Source organism: Pseudonaja textilis, chromosome 1 (assembly GCF_049901715.1).
Source record: "Pseudonaja textilis isolate UNSWEBS1 chromosome 1, rPseTex1.2, whole genome shotgun sequence".
In the NCBI taxonomy this organism is placed as follows: Eukaryota; Metazoa; Chordata; class Lepidosauria; order Squamata; family Elapidae; genus Pseudonaja; species Pseudonaja textilis.
Window position 1 is genome coordinate 137,405,125 of NC_141990.1, and position 25,398 is coordinate 137,430,522.

Sequence of the window (25,398 nt, forward strand, 5' to 3'; positions counted from 1 at the left end):
GTGAACGCATGGGAGAAAGGAGGAATGATCACGTTCAAGGTACAAGATTTAATCCCATGAATTGAGTTATGAATGGAATGGGCAGGCTCCATTTCATTCGTAACTCGAGGACTACCTGTATATATGGTTACAAAAGTGCACCTTTTATATATAACCCTCAAACATTAGAGAATTAGAATAACTTGCAGTTGCGACAAAATGCTAGGAAGAGAAAAATGAAGTTTTTAATGAAGCTTTAATATGAAAAAGGAAATGAAATCCATAGAGTAATCACAAGGAAACTTACCTTAATAAAATGTAGTTTTTATTTTGCCCTGCTGCCTCCATGTTCAGAGTGCAACTACCAGCACGGCATTCAACACCAATTAATACATACTTTCCAAAATTCAGTTTAGTCTAGGTTTCTGGTTAAAATTTGATGCAGACAGTCAAGGCTAAAACCAAAGCCAAAAAACAATGGCATTAAATACCAGCAGATGAATCCTGGCATTTAATGCCATTGACTGTCATTTTTCCCAGTTCAGCTTATAACTAATTAAAACATATACACAGACACCCAACACTGGATTCAAGCACCAAGTCACAGATATCTTTGATATCATCATAATACATATTTTTGTCATTGCCCCAATGCCTATGATTGCATGGCTAACAGTGAGTTATATTTAAGATTTTAGTTCAGTATCTGGAAGATCACAAGTTGCTCACTGCTGAATCAAAATGTATAAAAAATTGAAATGGATGACTAATTGGATGCTTAGTCACTTCATCAATTAGGTTTTTTTATCTTTGTCTGAGACTGTTGTTTCATTTTTCCTTTCAAGATAATTTCAAAATTACATTGTTGCATTTATAGCTTACCAATTGTGAATCAGAATTATAGTCATTCATTAGCCTTGAGCATTCGTCACTAAGGTCACCATCAGAGCTATCCCAGAATTCTTGCCTAGCTCTTTTGTGGGATACTGGCGTTGAAAAACGGCGTTCTTTTCTTTTTGCCATAACTAAAAGCAAAAATTGAATAAAAGTTATCTCACTCCATGTATAACTGTAAAAAGTCCCATCAGAATACAACTAAAAATAATATCATTCATCTCACTGCAACAAGTTTAAGAACTGGTATATAACTGTTGAATTAAAATTAAAGGTTCCCTGTAGTATTGAATTCTGGCTGTATAATTCCCAGTGAGGGAAAGATCAGGAATTATTCCGAAAGAATTAAGAGAGATACACTTTAATTACATTTTGTTAAACAAATGTCATAAATTCAAAGAAAAAATAATCATTAAAACGATCAAAGAACTGTGAATTAGTATAATAGCACAGACTTATATACCACTTCACAATGCTTTACAGCCCCCTCTAAGTTGTTTACAGCGTCAGCATATTGCCCCCAACAATCTGGGTCATTTTACCGACCTTGGAAGGATGTGGTAGCATCCCCCAAGTGGTGAACTCATATTCCCCAAGAGAATTGCTCCTGAAATCTGTAAAAAATTCAATCTCAGCAGTGTAATTTCAAGTAATTTTCTTTAGATTTTGGAGAAGGTAGGAGCACCAGTACCTCACTCAGATTTTCACCTTTAAAATGCACTTAAACATACACAAGAACAATTTTAGTAAGGGGGATTGACTGTTTTGATTAAAATAATGGAAATGGGAGTACTCTGCTTCCCATGTGTCTTTTACTGCTATTCCTGTTAAAATCCTCTAAAATAAAATATAGTTAATTTTTTGAAAACGGCCAACAAATGTCACCCATACTTCTGTTGAAGTCTGTAGCCCTCCAGGCCTTCATAAAGCTAAGTTTGGTGCCCAGCCCCTCAGAACTGTCTGCAATCTATAGTCTGATTTATTTTCAATATCTGAAAACTGTATTTGTTTATAATATGAAAATGTCTCACACCAATCATAATTCCATTCTCAATTTATTTAATTTTCTTAATTAAAAGCAGCTTTATTTCTCAGTCTTTTGGATGTGATAATTTTTTTAGAGAATTTTGGCTTCCTTTTTAATTTTTCTAGTAAGTTTCTTTTAGTTTGATTTATAAAGATACCGATTTATCCTTTTGTTGAACATCATCCTTAACATGGACCATAGAATGAGGATTACTGCTAATAACTAAAGATTGATAGAAAAACTCATTAAAAATTAAGGTTTTTTTCAAGTTGATTTTAACTCCTGTGATTTCACGAGCATGTCTATATGGTTTTCTGGACAACGATCAAAAACAAACTGCATATTTTCTCAACTTTCCTGTCTAGTCTTATAGCACTAGTTCTCTTAAGTAATCTCCCACCCAAGTATCAACTAACCCTGATTAACTTCCAACATTGATATTTTCAGTTGGGCATGACTATCAGCTAAGGGTCATATAAATGGAATTAAATAAAGCTTTATATTATTATACAGTCTAAATACACCACCCTCATTACAATAAATGAAAGTACTGGAAATCTGACATTATACTGCTTTTCGTGTTACTCTCGGTCCTTTAGGAGTTTAGGCAGTTCCCCACCTCAGAATGTCTCAAAAAGGCATTAGAGGCTTTACCAGGAGGGGCCAAAGAACCATAATCCTTTTTAAATCTGCCCCCCTTCCAATTTTTTTTAAAAAATGGTTTACTTGCTTTAAATCGAACCTTTCTCTTGCTGAGAAAATTTTCTTTGTAAGGAAAAAGGAAGATGGAAGCTTGTTTTCATTCTTTCAAACAAAAACAAAAAAAGACCATTTCCGCTTCCGCCCTACCAGGCGGGCAATCAGGAAGCGCAACTGAACGGCCAATAAACACACCAGAAGCAAAGTCTGGTTTATTTTGTCCCAAAGTTAGATCTCTGGGTGCAAACTTCAAGGGAACTCGTCTCTCTGCCTAAGCGGCAGAAGCAGAGCTGGGGAGCCGCGTACCTGAACAGATCTCGGGGGGGGGGGGGTGCGGGGATGGGAGGAAGGCTGCTTTCCCAACCCATTTTTCTCAGACCCTTCTCTCCCCCGCTCCGCCTGAAGCTCTTGCAAAGGCGACCCTTGGCAGGCAACGCCACTCCTCCCCCATCTTAGGTGGGCAAGGATGATGGGCAGGGCGATTCCGTCTGGAGATCAGCGCCAGGCATGACCTCTTGCCTTGCCCCACAAGAAAGAGAAAATGCCCTTCACCTGCCGGGGTGGGGTGGGGGTGGGAGCAAGAAATGCAACTGGAAATAAGGACGGAGCTCCATTACAGCCCATCTCTTTGGTTTATTCCCGGATTATTTTGGATCCAGCCGCTGCTCCCACCTTCCCCCCGCCCCCTTCTCCCGGGCCAAACTCGTTCCCCAGCCCCTTCGGCGAGGGGATTTGGGGTTGTCTTCGGAGGGAGTCTCCGCGTCCCACTTGTGCCCTTACTTGGAAAGATTCTATCGAAATTACCGTTGGGCAAACCGCCAAGCGTGTGGCCCTTCTACCCCCCGTTCCCCTCTTCTTCCCAAAACCGGCACCGCTCCTCTCGAAGTCCTGCAGCCGAAGCGCGCCTTAATCTTGGGGCGACTGCCAGGACGCATGCGCAGTTCCCAAATGCTCCATCAGTTTCGCTTTCTAGGCTCATTTGCATAAACGGAAGATGCCTAGAAAGCCGCCATTGGCGGGCAAGGTAGCCGTGTAGGGCATCGAATTGCGTGCCACGCCTGGTTGATTGGTTGTTGGACAAAGACTCGCGTTCGGTATTAAGTGCCACGCTCTCAAGAAGGAAGCCGACCGAAAGACGCGACTCTATGGTTCTCAAACCTATTTCTACTTCGTATCCCATACGCCACCAGAAGTGACGTAATAATATCATGGAGCGAGTTTCCTTTTCGATCAAAAGTTCTGCCTCTCCCCCTTGCCGGACGTCATGATACCGCGCAAGCGCAGATAGGCCCCATTGAATTACGAATCTTGGCGCTGTTTCTTGGCGAAGTCGCTGCATACGGACTTGGAGACAAGTCCGCAAACGCGCGGGTGACTGTCATGGTATTGAGAGGTACCGGGAGGAAGATTTTCCTTGCTGTTGACATCGCAAGAGTTTCTTTTTTAAAAAATTTGTCTGATTCGGTGCTAGGTAACAGTTTCTGTATACTTATGTTCGGAGTTGAGTCACGTTAAATGTCAGAAGACTTGAGTAATCGTCCATAGGACTGCATGTCTAAAAGCAAATATAAAAATCATAGGAAATCCTTTGGGAGATATATAATCCGTTGCATCTGATATAAAACTTGCCAGGCACGTAGATGATGAGAGAGCAAAAACTGAATAACGTTACTCTGCAGCATAATATAAAAATTGCCTTTGCTTGGGAGACAAAGACAAAAAGCTAAAATAGAAACCCCTGTATATAAGAGGAGAAAGAGTTGTGTCTTCTAAGGAATTTAATTACATATCTCTCGTTGGTTTCTAGATTAAAGGTATTCAGTTGCAGAGCCTAGTGCATGCCTTCTGATTCAACAGAAACTTAGGTGCTCTCCTGGCTACACAAACCCACACAGGCATGTTATTTGGCTACTCACAGAATAAAAAGATACACTAAAAATAGAATAATGGCATTAAAATAGATCTGGATAAAATCAAAAACAAGGAGAGTGCAGAATTACTGGCAAAATAAAAATTACTGAAGGTAAGTTTTGTAGAAATATAGGTGTATGCTCCATTCTCAGACATTTCTACTTGTCCCATGTCAAAAATAGCATATGACTATAAAGATGCAAATTGGGTCACTGAATGCGTGCTTATTAAAGGATCTTTCCTATGAAGAAAAAACTCTAGTTTTTTCAAAAGTTCAAAAGTTTTTTGGGTTTAGAAAAAAAGCCATTGAAATTACCATTAAACCAGATTACTGTAGATTATGTATTTTGGGGAGAGTGAAGATTCCCCCCCTCCCCACCTTTCAAAATCATAGAACTAAGTTCTAGTGATCCTCAGTGACAGGGCAATAACAGGCTATGCACAAACATATCTTCTCATTTCAGATTATTTTGCATGTGTGGGTATGAATTTTATCTTAAATAGTTAAAATCTGTTGTGACAACTTTAGAGTGAAAGACAAATTTATCAGTTAGCATTCACATGATGTTGAAATAACCATTATGTTTGGGAGAGATATCTCCCACTATCTGATGCTTGGGGGAGAAAATAAAGTAATTCTGCTTGTGAATTTTTTAGAAACATCTAGATCAGGGGTGTCAAATTTGTGGTGTCACGTGATGTATCGGGACTTTTCCCCTTCACTAAACCAGGTGGGGTGGGGCTAGCACATGATGCATCTGGCTGTAGACCGCGAGTTTGACACTCCTGATTTATTTATTTATTTGATTTATTGATTTGATTTGTCAATTGCTTACAAAATAATAGGTATAGGTATATACATAGTTATGAATACATGAAATGGATGCAAATAAGAAACAATAGGACAGGGACGGTAGGCACGTTGGTGCGCTTATGCATGCCCCCTACAGACCTCTTAGGAAAGGAGTGAGGTCAATAATAGACAGTCTAAAGTTAAAGTTTTGGGGGTTTGGGGAAGAAACCACAGAGTCAGGTAGAGTATTCCAGACATTGACCACTCTGTTGCTGAAGTTGTATTTCCTGCAATCAAGTTTGGGGTGGTTTACCTTGAGTTTGTATCTATTGTGTGCTCTTGTATTGTTATGGTTGAAGCTGAAGTATTCATTGACAGGTAGGACATTGCAATGTATGATTTTATATACTATACTTAGATTGGACCAAAGGCGGCGTAATTCTAGGTTGCCTAGGTCTAGAATTTCAAGTCTGGTGGCATAAGGTATTCTGCAACAAATAAAGGAGTGGAGAACTCTTCTAGTGAAATATTTCTGGACTTTCTCAGCTCATCTTAGATAGTGACTTTGGGAAACATACTTGTTTAGATGCAGACTAATCAATTGGGATTCTTGATATTATATATCTTAGCATAGAAAAATGACAGACGTATTAGGGATTGTTAACCTCTAGACATCTTTTTCAGAAATGAGCTTCCTTGTGTTTATAGGTCTTGTTCAAAGGAAAATATACACAAGGCTGAAGCCTGAAAGTTTCAAATGCTGATGTGCTATTATTTTCACAACTATGTAATAGTCTCTTGAAATTTAGACAAAATAAATCACTATGGCTACCTAGAAAAATTAATTATTTCAGAAGAAGCAAAGCTAAAAAGTTGAGCGGAGAAGGCTTATAGATTTCAATGCCATCTGCAACATAAACAAGATCAGGATGTGAATAGCACAAGGAAGAGAAACTCTGAAGTTGAGAAATTTGTCACTTGAAGAAGACTTCAGTGTTATTCTATTTTCGATAGTTCCGTTAACCCCTGAGATAAAAGAAACTTTGCACTTAGCTAAAAGTATTAGATTCCTAACTTTTGTGCTTGGTTTTAGAAAAGGCTCTAAAGCTGAGTTGAATAGTTCCTTCAAAGAAATCATTCTGATAATTAAAGTTGGATTTAAAAAATACAAGAGAAAAAAGGAGGTTTTGGCATTGCCTCCTACATGAAGTCTTTCATATTTCTTTTAAGTTGTGATTGCTGATTTACCAATGCAAATTAAATTTTTGCTAAGAAGAGCAGGTATATGTCATTAGAATAAGTTTCTCAGTGCCCTCCCAACCCCTGTGGCTATTTCTAATTCTTTAGATCTCTCCATCTCCTCTTTTTATCTGAAGCTTGTGAAATTTGTTAGGTTCTTCAAGAGTGATAGGATAAAAGCCACTTTTTGGAGGATTTAAATCATTATCTCTCAGTCCTGGTGTTTCATTCCATGTTCTAAATATCTGACTTTTTTCTGGCATTATCAGCCAGTTGCATGTTAGCAATGACTTGAAAAAATAGTGTAAGACTGAAGTCCCATTTTAATCTGGTAAAGTAGAAACGGATGCATAGGAGTACAAACCTATACACAGAGCTTCCTTCTGGGTGATTGCAATTCTTACAAACCTGGAACTTAGTTTTGAGCAGATGTAGGTATTACTGCTGAATAAAGTCACTTATTAGAGATTACTGCACACATTTGGAGTCACTTTTGTTAAAAATTACAGGATTTTGCCACTGCCAAATTCCTGACAATCCAAAAATATGTCTTAAAGAGCTATTCTATTAAGCCTGCAGAAAGCAATTGGAGATAACTCTTACGCACAATTCATTCTGGAGACATTGTGTTGATTAACACTGTGGGGGTATACAGATTTAAATCATAGTAATAGGCACATTTTTCTCTTTATGTGCAAAAGAAGGGGAAAATGGATAGAATACGAATCTAATGTTGGATCTCTGACTGATTAAAGTAGGGATGAGTAGGGTGGCTTCCAAATATGATATAATTGCATCTCCCATCATATATCGCTAGTGGATGTATTGGGTTGAATTGCTAGAAATACTCAGAAAAAAAATGAGCACGTGGTTTTTACTCATTACTGGACCAAGTGAACTCTGGTTAATTCTGAAAAGAACCCACATTATTAAGCCAATTGTGGTTAATTATAAGACAACAGTAATACATCAATAAAATTAGTATGGCTTAACAGTGAAAAATCCTGAATAGTTAGTGTGAAATTATGTAGATGAAGGTAGTTTAGTTGTTGATGATGATGATGATGATTTTAAATAGACTCTTTGGAATTATAGTCAATCTATTTCTTTGCTACAATGCAGCCTAATATCATTCAAAAATATTAGGTTATACATCCCATGACTCCAGTAGCCCAACCACTGGCTGAGAATTATACAATAAATATCTCATCTTGTAGGTATAATGCTGTGCATGTAAGTATCCATTAGATGGCACTGTTCCCATTTTTTGTTTTTTGTTTTTTTTTATTGTAGAATCCTACAATTCTTTAGATTGACAGAGTGCTCAAGAGCATGTGACATTTGTCTGCAACACCGTAAAGCATCTGCTGTGTTTACACTACTCTGGATGCCAAAGCATCTTTTGGAAGCTAAATCCAATCTACCTTACAGCCCTATAAATTGCATTCCAACTGACTTCTCTAGGGTGAATTGAAAAAGAAACAGTACATGAATTAATTTGTCTGATACTCTTAACACAGTAAGGAAAAAAAGATGTTATTGAATTAAATTAGGAATAAAATCAGAAAATTTAAGGGAATGATGAATCATTAAAGGGGAGGGGATGAAGAAGAGAATAAATAGCCAGAAATAAAAATTTGCAGAATAGCAATAGCACTTAGATTTATATACTGCTTTCACAGTGCTTTACAGCCCTCTCTAAGCAGATTACAGAAGGAAATATTCCAGGGCAGGGAGGTAATCTGAAGACTTTTGCTCTACATACATTGGATTGTTTTAAAATTCAAAATTCAGGGAAAGGAAATAGTTTAAAGGGAAAAATGAGATGCATCTTTATATATTTACTTGATTTTTATCCCAGCTTTACTTTATAAGTAATTTAGCTGGTAAACATACATAATTATCCTTCTTCCTCTTTTTGCCTCCTGACAACAACAACCCTGTGGGGTAGGTGGGGTGGCCTGGGGTGGGTTGAGAGAGTGACTGGCCCAAAGTTGGCTTTCATTTTTAGGGAGGGGGTGGGAATAGATCTCACAGTCTCCTGGTTTGCAGGCCAGTTCCTTAGCCACTGGACCAAACTAGCCTAGATCAACATTTGCATGCTCCAGATTTTAAAATAATAATGCAGTTGTAATATTAGAATTATGAATAAAAAAACTAATGCAGGCAGGAAACAGCAACTTCTGGAATACTGTTTAGGTAGTAGAGAAAGATGATTGCAATAACCTCTTCCATTCTGATCTACTAAGTTTATTTTTTAACTTAGTAGTAATTGTCACTGCAGTAATTGCTAAAAAAAAGAAAACTTAGAAGGATTCATAATAACTGCTGCATGTCTTATGAGAGACAGTAGTTGAATTTTTGAACCTTGTGGATCTGAAGAGATAATTTCTTCGCGCTGCATATTGGTTTTTCAGCCTTTGAAACTATGATCACACACTATGATCCTGTGTGTGCTTTTTCAAGTCCAAGTTTCATATCTTCAGTCTTAGGCTTTCCCTCAATCTTTGCCACCATCCTTTTGTGGGAGAAGGACAGAAAAAAGACACAGACATAAGGAGCAGGCCCATAATGTTACAACAAGCATGTGTCAGATTGGGATGGATTGGAGGGAAAATATTGTGTGTTGTTTGGAGAGTTTGTGGTTGGTTTAGCTGTCTTAAATCATTTCAGTGGCATTCATCCATCCATCCATCCCTCCATCTATCTTGATCTTTGCAGGCAGTGCGTCTGAATATTTGGAACCATGGGAGTAACTAGCCTGTGGCAAATCCTGGAACCTGTCAAGCAACATGTCCCTCTCTGCAGTCTTAAAGGAAAAACATTAGCTGTTGATTTAAGTATCTGGGTGTGTGAAGCACAGGCTGTTAAGAAGATGGTGGGAGTAGTCACAAACCCACATCTTAGGTAGGTACAGTGCCTGTGCTAATAAATTGCTGATATATAACATATGACACGTTACTTCTCTTGGGGGCTTTACAAAATACAAAATATAAGGCATAGTATAATTTCAGTCTGGGGTATAATGAATTCATTTCTCTGTAAGAGGTCCTGAACAAAATTTTTGAGTGCTCATGGAAAAGAATTCTGAACCTGCTAATGCTCAGTTAGCCTGGACTTGGGCCTTCTCTGCAAATGCTGGTAGGATGTGTGGTAGGCAATGTGACTAAATAAGAGCCATAAAGTACCTCATACCATCTTCCAAGAATTTTGTCAGGCTCATGTCGTTGATTACCTTTTCAATTGTTTTCTAATCCAAATAACTATTTTGAGGGATGGGAGCCAAAAATACATGGAGTTTCCTTATATTGATAGGTTTGGAGAAAATGTGAGGCATGGGAATAAATTGATTATTTATTGAAATATAAGATATGCTATTTCACTTCACTCTCTTACTGCAGGAATCTTTACTGCCGTGTCTCTTCTTTAACACTAATGGGGATCCATCTGGTGTTGGTCACGGAGGGTGACCTCCCCAAACTGAAAAGCAGCACGGTGCAGAAGAGAATAGAAGCTCGCTTTGGGCCGTTGAGAAAGCCTAAGATCGCCAAAAAAGGGAGATCCCGTTTCAAATCTATTTTGAAAGAGGCAAGTTGGTTAGATCACAGTGGTTATATTTACAGGATGCTGAATACTGGAAGTATCAGATTCATACAGTAGGAGGCATCCATATTTAATATGTTTTATTGAACCAATGCTAATTTTTGCAGACTTTGTATTGCTTGAGAGCAATTTGGTTAGATTAATTGGGCATATGTTGCTCTCCTGCCCATTTCATCAAGCCTGGTGGCTTATATTTCAGTAGGTTTTGAAACCTGAAGTTCTCTGCTTGTCCTTGATTTTCTTTGGCTGCAATGGTTGCTGGTTTTATATTTAATATGTAAGCAGAATGTTCAGATTACCTCAGAAGGACTTGGGGGAGTATATCTTCACATTTTAGATTTATTTATTTATCGAAGTTATACACCATTTTCTTACTGCATAAATCACTCTCTACCTTGTAAGTGGAATACAGATACAGAATACAGATAGTTCTCAAGTTACAACAGTTCACTTAGCGACTGTTTAAAGTTACAAAGGCACTGAAAAATGTGGCTTAGGACCATTTCTCGCATTTAGGACTGTTGCAGCATCCCCAAGGTCACGTGAATTCCATTGGGGTTCTTGCCAACTGACACTTATTTATGACGGATGCAGTGTCCCAGGGACATTGCAACCTTCTGACAAGCAAAGTCAATGAGGAAGCTACATTCGCTTAACAACCGTGTTACTGATTTAACAAGTACAGTGATTCGCTTAACAAATCTGGCAAGAAAAATCATAAAATGGGGCAAAACTCGCTTAACAAATTTCTCTCTTAGCAACATAAATTTTGGGCTCTATTGTGGTGGACCATCAGTACAGCCCGTTCCAATCTTAATGCATCTTGCCACCAAAATTTGTCAAGGAACCATACCAACGTGGTCTTGGCTACCTCAAATGTTTTTAGAAAGGGAGCAGAAGAGCAATTGTTCACCCCAATAGTATTTCTCATTGCTTCCTCCATTGGGATTTTTTTCCTGTTTCAGTGCCTTGAACTGCTGGAGTGCTTGGGAATCCCATGGATTCAAGCAGCTGGAGAAGCAGAGGCAATGTGCGCTTACCTGAATGCAAATGGCTATGTGGATGGGTGCATCACCAATGACGGAGATATCTTCCTTTACGGCGCTCAAACAGTATATCGAAATTTTACCATGAACGTCAAGGTAATTTACTGGGCTTTATTTTTTATATGTGCTACTTTTTTTTAAAGTGTATTTTTTATTTTTAAATAAGCAATAGGCATTTTGAAAGAGAAAAGCAAGAAAAGGGAAGCAATAAGCGCGGGCGGTGGGGGGAATACAAAGAAGAAAGAAGAGAAAGAAGGAATAGAAAAAAGGAAAGGAAAATAAAATAAAAAGGTATAAAGAAGTGGCTTTCAATCTTCTTAATGGCTGTTTCAAATACATTTTTGTTTTACCCACTCTAAGATTACAGCATAATTTTTTTCTTTCCATAATAGACACATTCTAATCAAACCCATGAATCACAAAATCATTTTTTTCTTTTTACAGCAAAAAATCCATAAGGGGTTTCCAGTCACTAATAAATGTGGTTATTGGCCTTTCTCTAATCAAATAAGTCTATCTTGCTACTTCGGTTTTAAAAAAATAATAATTTGAATCTCTGATAGCTTTTGTCTCTCTCACTCAGAAAAATATTTTCACCTCACTCCCATGCCACCTTTGTTTACTCTTTGTGACTATAATATGAAATACTCTTGGGGATTTGTTTTCAATTCAGTAGGACTGAATTTTGAATAAACGTATTTGTATGCCTTTTCTGTGGTCTGTGGAAGAAGGTTTGTGAAATGCTCAGCTTGTTCATCCTAGATTGTTGGAATGGATCACCTCCTCTGTCCAGACACCATGATGTCTGCAAATCATGGTTTGACAAGATACAGTTTTCCTTAGAGCAAGTACCATATTTTCAAACTTATTTAATAATGTTTGTGGTATTACTAGTAAAGATATGAAAAATGATGAAGCATTAAGAGGGAGTGTCACTAACGTTCTCTATTCTGCACAGGACCCACATGTTGACTGCTACTTGATATCTGATATTGAAGAGAAACTAGGCTGCAGCCGAGAATCTCTGATCGGATTAGCAATTCTGCTTGGCTGTGATTATCTTCCTAAGGTAACGAAATAATCAGTTTAGATCAGGGGTGTGAAACTCAAGGCCAGATCCGGCCTGCAGGGTGCTTAGATCTGGCCTGCAGGGCCACCCTGGAAACAGTGAAAGACTGGCCTGCAGTGCCCCTGCCAGCGAAAATGGAGCTCAGGAGAGCCATGCATGGCCCTTCTGAGCTCCGTTTTTGCTGGCAGAGGGTTGCAGGAGGCCATCGCAGCTGAAAATGGAGCTGGCTCAAGAGCCTGTTTTCGCTGGCAGAGTGCTCCACAGGCACCCTCGACACGAGTGACATCGAGCAGGCCATGGCCCCCGAACTCCCTGAGGTCAAACAGAACCCTGATGCGGCCCTCAGCGAAATCAAGTTTGACACTCCTGGGATGATAGATAGATAGATAGATAGATAGGATAGACAGACAGAGACAAAAAGAGAAAGACAGAAAGACATAGATTATAAAACTTATTGGCATCATTATTTATTTAAAATATTTAGATAGCCACCTAACTTATATCATACTCTTGGCAGTTTCCAGCCAACAATAAAAACAGTATCAATAAAACACATAATTAAAACCATAAACACAAACCAAAAATCATGAAGGTTCTAGGATTATATTACTCTATTACATTAAATGTTTTCTTATACAAGTTTCCTATACAATGGATTTATTTTTCATCCGCCATGTTTTTTTCATGCCAAAGGATACTTGCTTGAAAGTGATTCTGTGTTCAGGGAGGAGGAATGACTGGCTCTAAGACTTTCTCTCACCACAAACCAAGAAGCTCAGTTTCTTTGTGGAAGAAATTAGGTTTCGGCAAAGCTTCCTGCTGGATTCTGTCTGGGTTTTCTTCAATGTGAAGTGATCTTTTAACCCTAATAGTCCAGCTCTGCTTTTTCAGAGGAAAGAAAGGAATTGACAGCCTTCCCAGTACAGGTAGTCCTCAACTTAACAACAGTTCATTTAGTGATCTTTTAAAGTTTCAATGGCACTGAAAAATGTGACTTATGACAATTTTTCATAGCCCATGATCACATGATCAAAATTCAGATGCTTGGCAACTGGCTTCCACTTATGACCATTGCTGTGTCCCAAGGCCATGTGGTCACCTTTTACAACCTGACAAGCAAAGTCAATGGGGAAGCCAGGTTCACTTAACAACTAGGTTACTAACTTGTCAACTGCAGTGATTCACTTAACAACTGTGGCAAGAAAGGTTGTGGAATGGTTGTGCAAAACTCAATTAACAGATGTCTCACTTAACAACAAAAATTTGGGGCTCAATTATAGTCGTAAGTCAAGGACTACCCGTATGTGTTTTTGTCAAGTTGACACAGCTGTTTCAGCTATATTTTTTAGGACTTAGCTACCAGCTGTTCATTTCAAAATATCTTTGCCCTCCCTTTACCCTAGGCCAATTTGGTTTAGGTCTCTTAGCAATCCCAGAAGAGTGCACCGATTTAAAACTGTTTCAGCAACACACTCGTCTACATAACAGATTACATAAGAGTATAATACAAATATTTCTGGCTATAATTCTTTGCACATTCTGTTTTAAAAGGCATCTCAAAGGCATCTTTAACCCTGTCAAAGTGTAACTGATGGCACTGCTTGTGGCAATATATCATTCTTATTATCGGTGTGCTTTTGTGGGACAGTATTTGCTTTCCCCTTGAATGTCTTGTCTTATTTTTGCCTATTTGCCCTTTATTCTTTTAAGTTTCTCTAGAACTAGGACTCATTGCCTTTCAAACTGAACTGCTTTACAGAGTTTTCTTTTTTTGTGTGTGAACATAAAATGAGAGCTAAGCCACATAAGCAAGAGGTGGCGCCGTTACAAGATTGTTGGACTGCAACTTCTATTATCCCACAGCATTAGTCATGCTGATTATAAAATATTATCTCAGCAGTATGTAAATGAAGGCCACATGCTGCCTACATCTGAGCCATCCTGAGCTCATGGAAGGATATGTGTGATAGAAGTACATTAAATAAATAGGGTGCCACATATTTGCAAAGCACTCTCCAATGGTACTGATATCTTGCAATCAAACTCAACTGCAATTAATATTCTTTAACATAATTTTTTAGCTAGTCCATGTTTTATTTATTTGGTGACGTTCGTTACTACATTTATCTAAACTATCAAAATACTTCTTCTCTTGGTTCTCAAAGGGAGTTCCTGGAGTAGGAAAAGAACAGGCTTTAAAGTTGATCAAAACTTTGAAAGGACAGAGTTTACTGCAAAGGTATGTTATTTTTAAACTGTGTTTCGTATTTTTTCCTTTCTCAGGGAGAAAATTCCTCACACGATTCAGATTTATAATGTGCCAACGTATATGCATTGTATATAGAGATGTGATTATTTTTCAGTGCTATACATTCATCACCGTTTCAATATTGCTTTAGATTTGAGTCCTGGAAAGACCATTTCCAGTCGGGTGAAGTCTCAGTCTCGATAGCTAAAAAACCGCTTCACTGTTCTGTGTGCCATCATCCAGGTGAGCCAATTCAGAAAATAGATTCCGTGTATTGAAGTCTCCCTTTGAATTGAGCACCCTGGTGTGTAAAGACTTATCATGATGATGAGCTGTGATCACCATCTCCTGTCTGTTGAAAAGAAAACAGTTGCAGCCCCTGGTCAAAGCAATTCCATGTGGTAGAATTGATTTGGAGTTTATATACTGTCAGATGCTGCAGCAAACTGTTGGGCTCCTGCATAATCAACAATAAGCTACAGTTTTATGCCTGTTGCCATATGGTAGAATTATGAATTAACAAGACTCGTAATGCTAAAATGGTATGGAGCTACAAAACTAAACTAGTTACCTTTGGATAAGTGAATTCTCTTCTCTCATTTGACAATCCAACTCTGGTTTTCAGAGCAAGCACAAATCAGATTCAGGTAAAAGAATAAAATTCTGTTTCTCTCAGACTAGAAAAGGAAATAATATATTATCCAGATGCATTGAAAAAGTTATGTGCAGAGGCTTCAAAGAATACAAAACAGCAGATTAGATTATGTTACAAAAAGTTTCCTGAGTTGATAACATTCAGACACTTTGGCAGAAAAAAATAAAATTTCTCTTTAACTTTGTATCTGAATTATTAGATTTTCACACCACTCTGAGCCATTATCTGCTTAATTGTAATTTGCTGAATCTTATGTATGAAATAATAACTCATTGCTAAACCATATGTTTAAATGAAGTGCATGTGTATTTATTTGAATACTTTAATAAGTATGGTAAGGCTCTTACTTCAGAAAGCATAGGAACTCAGAACAACGACCAATACAACCCTTTTATTTTAAATATACTTGTTAATAAAATTAGTATTGTATTGTGTCATATAGTCCATATGCCACCTCAAAAAGATGATTGTTCATTAGCAACTATTTCAAAAGGCCTGGGAGACTAAATGCCCTAGCCTAAAGCATGATTTACCAGCCACAGTAGCTAAGTTCAACAGCGTCTAAGCCCAAACCAAGCAAGCCATTATGTGAACCCACTTGAACATTAACTTGAAAAGTTTTAACTTAACCAGTAACATTTTGTCCCAATAAACAGTGTAGTATAACATTATTAGACTAAGAGTAGGTGACCAATGTGTAAGCTACCTTCAGCCAAGGAAAGTCACCGAGTGCCTTTTCCTCAACCTCACCTACTTCATAGAAAAGCTATTGCGGGGGGGGAAAGGAGGAGGAAGCACTACATATCACCCTAAATCAAAATGGATTATAGGTCAAATAAATAAATTTCTCATCATTTCTTTTGCTTCAACAAGGAAAGGTGCACTTCATTTTTGCCATTTCTGCAATTCATACATTATATACATTATACATATATTACATATAAAAAAATGGGACAGATTTGTCTTTTAAGAAAAATATTTCGCCTGTAATCCTCTTCCTTTTTTCTTGTAGGTTCTTATAAAGATCACGAGGACATGGGATGTCGTATCTGTGGTAGTGTGGGATATTGTGAGCCCCTGGATACTAGCTACTGCTGCCCCTGTGACTGGCACTCTTCTGAGTCAGAGCAGCAACAGAGCTTAGTGGAGGAAGGTGTTAAAAAGTAGGTGTATTTTCATATAATTTGCTCTGAATTGCTTCAGAAAGACCTCTGTGACATTCATAGATCTGAGATGTGTATATTTCATTTACAGAAAAGCCAAGGCATGTGAAGGTTTTCCCTTTCCTGAGGTAATTTTACAAGTCATGCATGCATAAATAGAATCATTTAAACCTATAACTATCTCCCTCAAGTATTATATAAATGAGATAAATAATAAATGCCTTGTTGTTGTTTTTTACTTTTTCTCTGCTAAGGTTATCCACGAATATCTCATCAGCAAAGACAAACCAGTGAAATTAAGTGGGTGCCAAAGGCCAAATTTATTATCTTTTCAAGTAAGTATTAGGACACTACCTTGCATGCTAAAATGTTCTCAATGTTGAATACAGTTTAGTCCATTAAGACCATCCTTCTCTTAGTAAAGGGAAGCAAATTAAAATATTCCCAAGAGATGGTTGTACAGCCTCTGCTTTAAGACATACAATGAAGGGGAGCTGATCCCTTTCCGGGAAATTGCTTTCAGTGTAGAACTGCATGCTGTTCTACCACATAAACAAGCAGGGATGCAAGTGCTTTAGTTTGTGCTGATGGAATTATACTGAGATATGTCAATATCCCCAGTTCAGGTAAATAACCAGATACGACATTTGTAGGTCTTATTCCAAGATCAGTAGGTTGGAGCAGGTGTCCCAGAACTTAGTGTGATTTCTTTGACTAGAGGACTACTTTCGTAATGTCAACAGTTGAAAGTCTGTACATATGTTATGTATTCTTTTATTTAAACACTTTATATGGCTACATGTCTTTGGAGATTCTCAGTCATCCAGGTCATGGTTGTCCCAAAGGTGCTTCTTGGATGAGAAGTGAAATATCTTCAAAGACAAACCAGAAAGTCCAATTGCCCTCTTGAAAAAGCATCTTTGAGAACATGCTTCAGTGGATTTTGCAGTCTGGTTGTCCTCATACAGCTCCCTTGGTTTCCCCTGCTTTATATTTCTGTGTCTACTTGGTTTGGAAATTACTTTAAGGTGACCGTTCTGTCCTTGTGGCATTTTTAAAAAGTTCGTGACATTTCAAACTAAATGCGTCAAGTCTTCAGGGAGAATCAGTGCTGCTGCTGTTCAGTAGATCTATTTCCATCTGTGTTGTATTTGTGATTTCCCAACATGTTTCAAATAGAGGTTTGCTGTGAAGAAAATGAACTGGACCGAGCAGTACGCCTGTGAGAAATTGTGTAGCCTTCTGACTTACTATGACATGAACAGAAAGAAGTCTGGCCATACTGATCCAAAGCAGCTGCAGGCCCTGCGGTAACTCAATTTATAATTTAATTAGAATTCACCCTTTGTTTTGTTTTATATCTGGAAGTGGAAAATATTTTTTGTTCTGTGCCTCTCCTCCTGATTCTGCATTTTTCATTTTTGAACAAAATGGCCTGCATACTGCAGTGTTTTCAGGACCAAATATTGAAAATTAGAAGGAATTATTTAGGCTATCCACCTGCTGATCAGAGCAGGAGTCCAAATGAAAGCACCTTGACAGATATCTGTTTAACTGTGCTTTGAACACAGCCAGTGAGGTAATTAGTTCTATAATTAGTTCCTAAAGCCTCCTCTTCCTTTGTTGTTGGTTAGTCCAGGAATGCCACCAGTGGAGTTAACGTTTTGTTGATGTAGCTAAGACTCCCTGGTGTGTCTGTTGAAATACATTACATAGATTCAAGGGGGAAAAAAAATCCACAATTCAAAACAGCATTTGAAACTGCTGAAGATTCCAGTTCAAAGATTAGAAATTCTATAGTATCAACATGAGTTTTGGATTTTGGCCCATTTTTCAAAAGACTGCTAAAGAACAGCAGGATAAAGGCTGCTGTCCACAGTGATCCCAAGAGCGAGATACATTGAGCAGGAAAATTCTAGGGGAACCTCGAAGAAGCCTTTCATGTAGCACTAGCAATAGCACTTAAGCTTATATACTGCTTCATGGTGCTTTACAGCAGTCTCTGAGCAATTTACAAATGTCAGCATATTTCCCCCAACAATTTGGGTCCTCATTTTACTGACCTCAGAAAGATGGGAGGCCAAGTCTACCTTGAGCCAGTGAGAATCGAACTGCTGGCAGTTGGCAGAATCAGCCTGCAATACTGCATTCTAACCACTGTGCCACCAAGGCTTTATCTGTGTAAGGAAACTTAGAGCGCAACTCATATTTATCTTGCTCGGCCATGTGAACTAACATAAATGATCATCCTGAAAGTGTAGGTTGTGGCTATCATCCATTGCCTATGGAACATTGGTCTGAGGTACTCTTAATTGACATTTACGGAACGTGGAAGGAAATATGAGTTAATGGTAGTCAGGTTTTAAGTTATCAATGCCGAATAATGCAAAGATAATAATTGCATTGTCTCCCTGTTTCTAGGGGCATTCTAAGCAAGCCAGGTGTATGGAAATCTCTTCTCTATGATGCTCCCTCATGCTTGTTGACACACATTGCTACAACTGTGTAGTCATCATGATTATGAGAGAGCTATAGCTGATTAGGAGACACAGAGAAATGGTACATGGTTTCCTCACACAATTGTGCAGAACTCCAACTCATGGGCATAGCTACAGAATGGTAAAGAACCATGGAAGCAGCCCTTATCTACAGGATGGTCAAACATGGTGGCTCCTTAAATGCCTGATTTCATTTTTGCACACAAATATTAGGACTTTAACTTTTGTTTCTACAGGGTAATCAAGACACGGATTAGAAATGGAATTCCCTGTTTTGAAATTGCATGGCAAAAGCCAGGTTAGTACTCATTGCTGGGCATACCAGAAGGGTACGTTCCAGTACAATTTAAAACTGGAGTAAGAAACTTCTTAAAAGGTGGGCATGTTGAGAAATAGAAATATAATACTTCTTCATGTATAGTACAAGTAGTCCTCAACTTATAATAGTTTGTTTAGTGACCATTCAAAGTTACAACAGCACTGAAAAATGTGATTTATGGCCATTTTTCACACTAACAACTGTTACAGCATCCCCACAATCAGGTAGTCAGAATTTGGATGCTTGGCAACTGGTACATATTTATGATTGCAGAGTCCCTGAGTCATGTGATCCTCTTTTGCAACCTTCTGACAAGCAAAGTCAATGGGGAATCCAGATTCACTTAATCATCACGTTACTAATTTAACAACTGCAGTGATTCACTTAACAACTGCATCGAGAAAGATCGTAAAACAGGACAAAACTCACTTAACAAATGCTTCATTTGGCAATATAAATTTTGGGCTCAACTGTGGTCATGAGTCAAGGGTTACTTGTACAGCCTATGTCAAACTCACAGCCCATGGGCCAGATGCTTCACACACTGGCCACGCCCATGCCCAGTTTAGTGAAGGGGAAGTCACGATATGTCATGTGACACCACGAGTTTGACACCCCTGGTCTAATGGTTAAGGCACCAGGCTAGAAAGCAGGAATCTGAGTTCACATCCTGCCTTAGCCATGAAAGCCAGCAGTGTGACTTTGGGCCAGTCACTCACTCTCAGCATAACTCACCTCACAGGGCTTTTATTGTGGGGGAAACAGGAGGAGGAAAATGTGTTTTTTATATGTTCACCACCTTGAGTTCTTTGTAAAAATAATAAAGCTGGGATATAAAGAAACAAATATAGGAGACCTGTTTAACAACGTGTAAATATTAAATTAAATGAAACTATAATAGAAATAAAAACACAATAATGTCAACATTGGATTTGGGAGTCTTTTTTCTCCATAAAATTACTGCTTTGAAATTAAATTCACACAGTCATTCCGGTTTTGTCCCTTTCTTGGTACAGGTTTCTGTAGCCTAGTAACCCCAGGTCGACTTCTGACTAACTTCAGATAGAACTGGGAATTTTTCCTTCTAAAATTCTTGAGACCATCTGCCAGCTGACCATGAATGACCGATCCTGACTTTTTATATGAAAATGTCATATGCACAATGGAAAAAGACAGCATTTAAAATAAGAATTTCTTTTTCTCACTTCTCAGGCATATATTGCGTGCCCTCTACATTGTACAGTTACATTATAATTTCTCATAAGGCGAAATCAGTTTTCCATCGTGTTGTGGGTAGGGGTGCGCAAATATGGTTGTTTGAAGAATTTGTCAAAAAGTGGGGGGCAGATATTTGTGGATTGCATGCAAATTAAGGAGGGTCTACACAGCAAGGGTTAAACACGGTAGCCTCAGCTGTAGGTTCTGTAGGGTAACATATTCCAATCCAAAGAAACAGTTATATGTTCCTTTTTCTAAAGGAGTGCATATGAAAATGGTAATTAAGGGAATCACCTGTAGTTACCTAGTAAAAGTATGTTTCTCTGCCTCTGCTTCATTGTTCCAGATCATTACTGTGCTACAACTGAAGATCAGCCGGCCGATCCCTTTCTAATAACAATAGAAGAGTCAACGCTATTTGAGGCTGCCTATCCTGAAGTGGTTGCTTTGTATCAAATGGAGAGGTTGAAAATTGGCCAAGAAAAAAAGAAAAGTAAGCTGAAAACTTTGCATGTTTTGTTTTATTATGTTTCACATCTTAAATAGTCACCGTATGCCTGTCAAATGGCCAGTTGTTCTATAGAATTTTCTGCACACAAATTAGATTTAAATGGAAGCCATTTAGCTTACCCACTTCTCCCACAATTGCCTGATTACAAAATCAAAAACACAGTGCTTTTTTAACTTCGTATCTCATTTTTTTTAAAGATTGTTTTTAACAAGATGTTCTTCACGTATTTTTTTATTGTTGTTGTTGCCTTAGGTAAGAAGAAAAGTAAAGTGAAAGAAGGCTTAGCAGGGAACAGTGAAGATACTTTTTCAGACCTGAACTTGCAACCTGCGTGTGAAAACATTCTCAGCCAAATTTCAAAATCTGATTTGCCTGTTTTTGACCTGCAAGAATTTCCCCAAAAGAGCTGCGAATCTCTGTGTTTTTCAGACTCTGCAGATTTTTTTACTGCATTAGGAAAGCCAAGCAACTTCTTTCTTGCTTCACGAAACCCAGAAAATCAATATAAACCTTCTAATTCTTTAATCTCACAAACAAACTTATTTGCTAAGGAGCTTGTGGCTTCTTCTGCAAATACTGATCTGCAGCTAAGTGGCATTGACTGGGAAGGGACCTCCTTCAGCATTTCTCCAAGAAATGTTAATTTTCCTTGGTATTCAGAATCTAAGTCTTCCTTAAGTCAGTGCTCTCCACCACACAGTAAAGCAACCGATATCCTCACGCAGTATTCAGATTCTGCAGAACACGATCCCCATCTAATCACTGGTGTAGATTACTCTGTTTCAAACACAGGCTTTCCTAAAGAGATGAATGATTTGTCTTTAAAAGATCGAACCACTAGGGAAAGTTTGGAAGCTTTCCCCAAAGTTAAAAATGTGTCTTTGTTAAACGCCGTACAATTGCAAGAACCGATAAAGAGAACAACTAGCCCTGGAGGGGAATTTTCATTTCTTCCTGACAGCATTCAGGAAATTGAAAATGTGATGTTACTAGAAAAACATCTGCGGGGTCTAAGCTTAGAGAACTCTAAAGAAGATCTCCAAAGTTATAACCCACAAACTGCAGCAGATAAAGTCAAGGATTCAGGAAGTTCTTTGAGGCTGTGCACTGAAAAGCTAAAAGTGAGCCACTTAGAAAACAAACAGCAAATTTTGCATTTTAGGTCAAATCAAGTCCTAGATAACTCTCAAATCGGGGGGAAATCTGTGCCGAGAAACATGAAAAGCTCACTTAAGAAGAGCGTGTGCCAAAATAGTTATCCTGCTGAGGACAGTGATAGTGAAAATGTGGAGGGCAGGTGGAAGGGTCATAAGATCTCAAAACAGCAAATAAAGAGTCATGCAGTTCAGCTGAAGGATAAGTGCAGCGGCAAAAGGAACAACAAGAAATTGGCATTTGAGATTCAGCCAGAACCAAAAGAGAAAGTTGAGCACGCTCTTAAATTACTCAACACTGATTTATCCACAGAAGAACGTCTGCTTCTACCTCTCTCCAAGTCTCCAAGCCTCTCCAAATGTGGAGATGATCCTTGTCTTCAGGAGACCAGAAGTGATTTGAATATGTGGCTTGAGAGTCCATTGCCTCTGTCTGAAAGGCTGAAGCACAGATTGAAGAGCAGTTGAGAATTTCTTGTTCCCTTCTCTCTGATGTCTTCATCTGGAAATATCTCAAATGTCTTGATAGATTTTAAATGTCCTCTAAATTTAATAAGTTCCATAACTGTGAGTAGTAGAAGATTGAAAGAAGTGTCTGAAGTGAAATGACTCACAAATTCTTCAAGCAACTTTTCTGTAGTGACGTGTTCTAATTTTGACTAACAGACCTGCTGTGAGTTGGGCTGAATTTTTCCTAAATAATTTGCTTGAGTGGTTGCATCAATCATACCACAATAGCATGAACTCAAGAATAAATAGATAATAATGTTAAGTTTTTTGCAGAGTATAAAATATGTAACGACTTACTGATCAATGGTAGTGGCAAAGCTACTGACATTTTTACACGAACAGATTGGTGTTATCATAGTATATGTTTTTATATATTTGCTGCAGATTTTCAGGTCCAAATTAAATAATGTTCTACATCCAATCTTGGAGTCAATCCCTACACATGCAACATAGTTAAATACCAGAATCATAAAGCGGTTAAAAAAATCAATTTAGAACTGGCCTATAAGATACCTTTAGAATTAGAAATCTAATTTATCAGAGAGGACTGCTTCAATCTAGTACTTTATCTGCTCTTTGTTTTCTCCTTTGACCAATTTTCTAACTTGGGATTATATGTCTTAGAATCATAATGACTTTCATTTGTAACACTATATAATTTGGTTTTTAAATAGATTTTCATATAGACTTTTTTTTTAAATGCAATGCTTTTCAATAATAGTAGTTTAAATTTTAATAATTAGACACAAATACTTTGCAACAATATTTATGTAATGGCTAAAGTTAAGGGGAGTACAGACTTTTAAATTATGGTATTTGTAACATTAGTGATTTTCTCTGATTTCAGATGTTGTATTATTTCTAATCTTGCTTAGATCGAATTTTTGTCTTTTGTAGATAAGCTCTGTATTTACTGGTAAAATGGATTCTTTCCATGCCAAAAGTACCAATTTCAAATTATGGCTTTTTACTTCAGGCTGGAATGATCCCCAATGCCAGTTCTTGATAGCTATTGTTGGTCAAGATACAGCACTTGAGCAAACAGTCTTGGCACAATGCAACTCCTAATAATGATGGTGATCAGATCAAGGTGCAAATCGTATCAATTTTCTAAGATATAAAATTGAAAGAAATGCATCTTGTTTGGTGATTGTTGTTGATTCATGAAAAGGTGAAAACATTAATTAATTCACAGGGTTGTTTTTTGCAATGGAATTGGAGGTGTAAGTGACATTCTAATGTACATATTTTTATCTTTCACAATATATGGTCACATACATTATTAAAAAGATGCAGAATCTGATTTCACATGTATTGTGTCATCACCTAATTTGTCTGATTTATGTATAGTTTAGCATGTGATTGTAGCCACTGTAAGTGTTCTACAAGTCATGGTTAAGACAAATCATGGCTAAAATGTGACAATCCTAGTCAATTTGCAAAATTATTTGAATTTCTACTTACTTCAGTAGAACAACTGAAAATATTCTCCTGAATTCTTTCGCACTAAAACCATGAGAGAAAAAGTACTCAAGTTTAGCTGAATTATGTCCCAGGTTCACAAAATTAATTCTAAATTCATAAGGATTTTTCTAAAATAATGCAAGTGTATCCCTGCAATATGACATGGCATAGTTCAGGAATCTACTCCCTTGCTGTGTGAAACAAGGCCATTGGAAAAAATAACTAGTTTTCTATTTAGTTGTGACCTAAGTGTTGGCCTGAAGTGGGAAGAAAAATAAAAAAATTGTTCCCTCTGCTTATCCTATAGGCTGGCAAATTGCAGTGATACAGCAATGCAGGAGTCAGTATATACCCTTTTTAATGTTTATTTTCCCTCATAGAACATTTTGTGTTCACATCCATTCTTGCCATATTGTACGGAATTCTTCCTCTTAACATTACAAATGTTATATACACTGTTAGAAATCAAGTGCTACTTAACATTCTTAGAAGGTGTAGTTGTGTAAATGTACTGTATCTAAGTCTTTGGGTTTATTTTTTAAAGAAACTGGCTAGAAACTAGAAGATCAGGAGTTCTAGTTCTGCCTGAGGCCCAAAGCCACCTCTCTCTCAGTCCTAGGAAGGAGAAAAGGACAAACCCCTTCCACAAACATTACCAAGGAAACTGCAGGAGCTTGTCTAGGCAAGCACAACACTGAGGTATAGCACATTTCTTTTTGCTTTGTTTTCCATAGCTTATCATATTGGCAAAAGATCCAACTTAATGTGTTTAAGTGTTTTTATTGCCAAAATTTTATAACAGGACCATAAATGCCTTGCATCAAGGAAACACAACTCAAAAAACACACTGTGCTCATGAGCCTGTTTAGATAAAAGAGTTAAAGTAGTGTTGATTTGTATCTCATTTGTATCTCAGACAGGGCAACCTTGTAATAAGCATATTATCGAGATGTCCGAAAAGGTGTGATTTTTGTGGTCTAGAACAGGGGTCGTCAATGTTTTGGACTTCAGGTACCACCAAACTCATAATTTTAAATCCTGCAGACCAGAGACCCTGGGAAAATCTCCAAAGAAGTCTGCAGGAAAATTCTCCACCCCATTTTCATCCCGATTGATCATTCTTTATTTGGGATCGCAGAATACCAGCTCCAGCTCCATTCTCGGGGAGAGAAAGAGAGACTTTTGGCTTCATGCAAGGAAAGCAGCAGAAGTCTTTCTTTCTCTCCTCCAAACTCTGCCAGAAATTAATCTTTGTGGGACTTGTTGCGCCGGTGCAGACTCTCGGAGCAGGATGCCTTGCAGGGTCCCAAAGACTCATTTCTGGCAGAGTTTGGGGGACAGAAAGAAAGACTGCTTTCCTTGTGTGCAGCCAAAAGCAGAAGAAGAAAGAAACAGAAA

General features: G+C 37.9%; 2 protein-coding genes across 6 annotated transcripts in view; one reads left to right on the plus strand and one right to left on the minus strand.

Annotated features, from left to right (window-relative positions):
* Nucleotides 1-3,522, minus strand: part of SMC6 (structural maintenance of chromosomes 6) — a 41,317-nt gene extending 37,795 nt beyond the window's left edge. For 2 of the 5 annotated variants that reach the window (XM_087917535.1, XM_026695318.2), the window contains exons 1-2: nucleotides 3,404-3,522; nucleotides 862-1,004 (exon numbers count right to left, since the gene is read on the minus strand). In XM_087917535.1, coding sequence (XP_087773661.1) covers nucleotides 862-1,002 — 141 coding nt within the window. In that variant the 5' untranslated portion in view covers nucleotides 1,003-1,004; nucleotides 3,404-3,522. Of the gene's footprint in view, nucleotides 1-861; nucleotides 1,005-2,642 lie in introns of all 5 variants that reach the window. The other 3 variants (XM_087917521.1, XM_087917519.1, XM_026695316.2) reach the window with 2 other exon arrangements.
* Nucleotides 3,523-7,923: 4,401 nt separating this feature from the next.
* On the plus strand, nucleotides 7,924-23,844 carry GEN1 (GEN1 structure-specific endonuclease). Its single transcript, XM_087917544.1, has 14 exons — nucleotides 7,924-8,061; nucleotides 9,264-9,449; nucleotides 9,944-10,130; nucleotides 11,111-11,287; nucleotides 12,150-12,260; nucleotides 14,426-14,499; nucleotides 14,660-14,751; nucleotides 16,176-16,326; nucleotides 16,418-16,454; nucleotides 16,581-16,661; nucleotides 17,506-17,636; nucleotides 19,061-19,122; nucleotides 20,708-20,854; nucleotides 21,125-23,844. The coding sequence occupies exons 2-14, from the start codon at nucleotides 9,289-9,291 to the stop codon at nucleotides 22,492-22,494; spliced, it is 2,781 nt and encodes a 926-aa protein (XP_087773670.1). The 5' UTR covers nucleotides 7,924-8,061; nucleotides 9,264-9,288; the 3' UTR covers nucleotides 22,495-23,844.
* The last annotated feature ends 1,554 nt before the right edge of the window (nucleotides 23,845-25,398 follow it).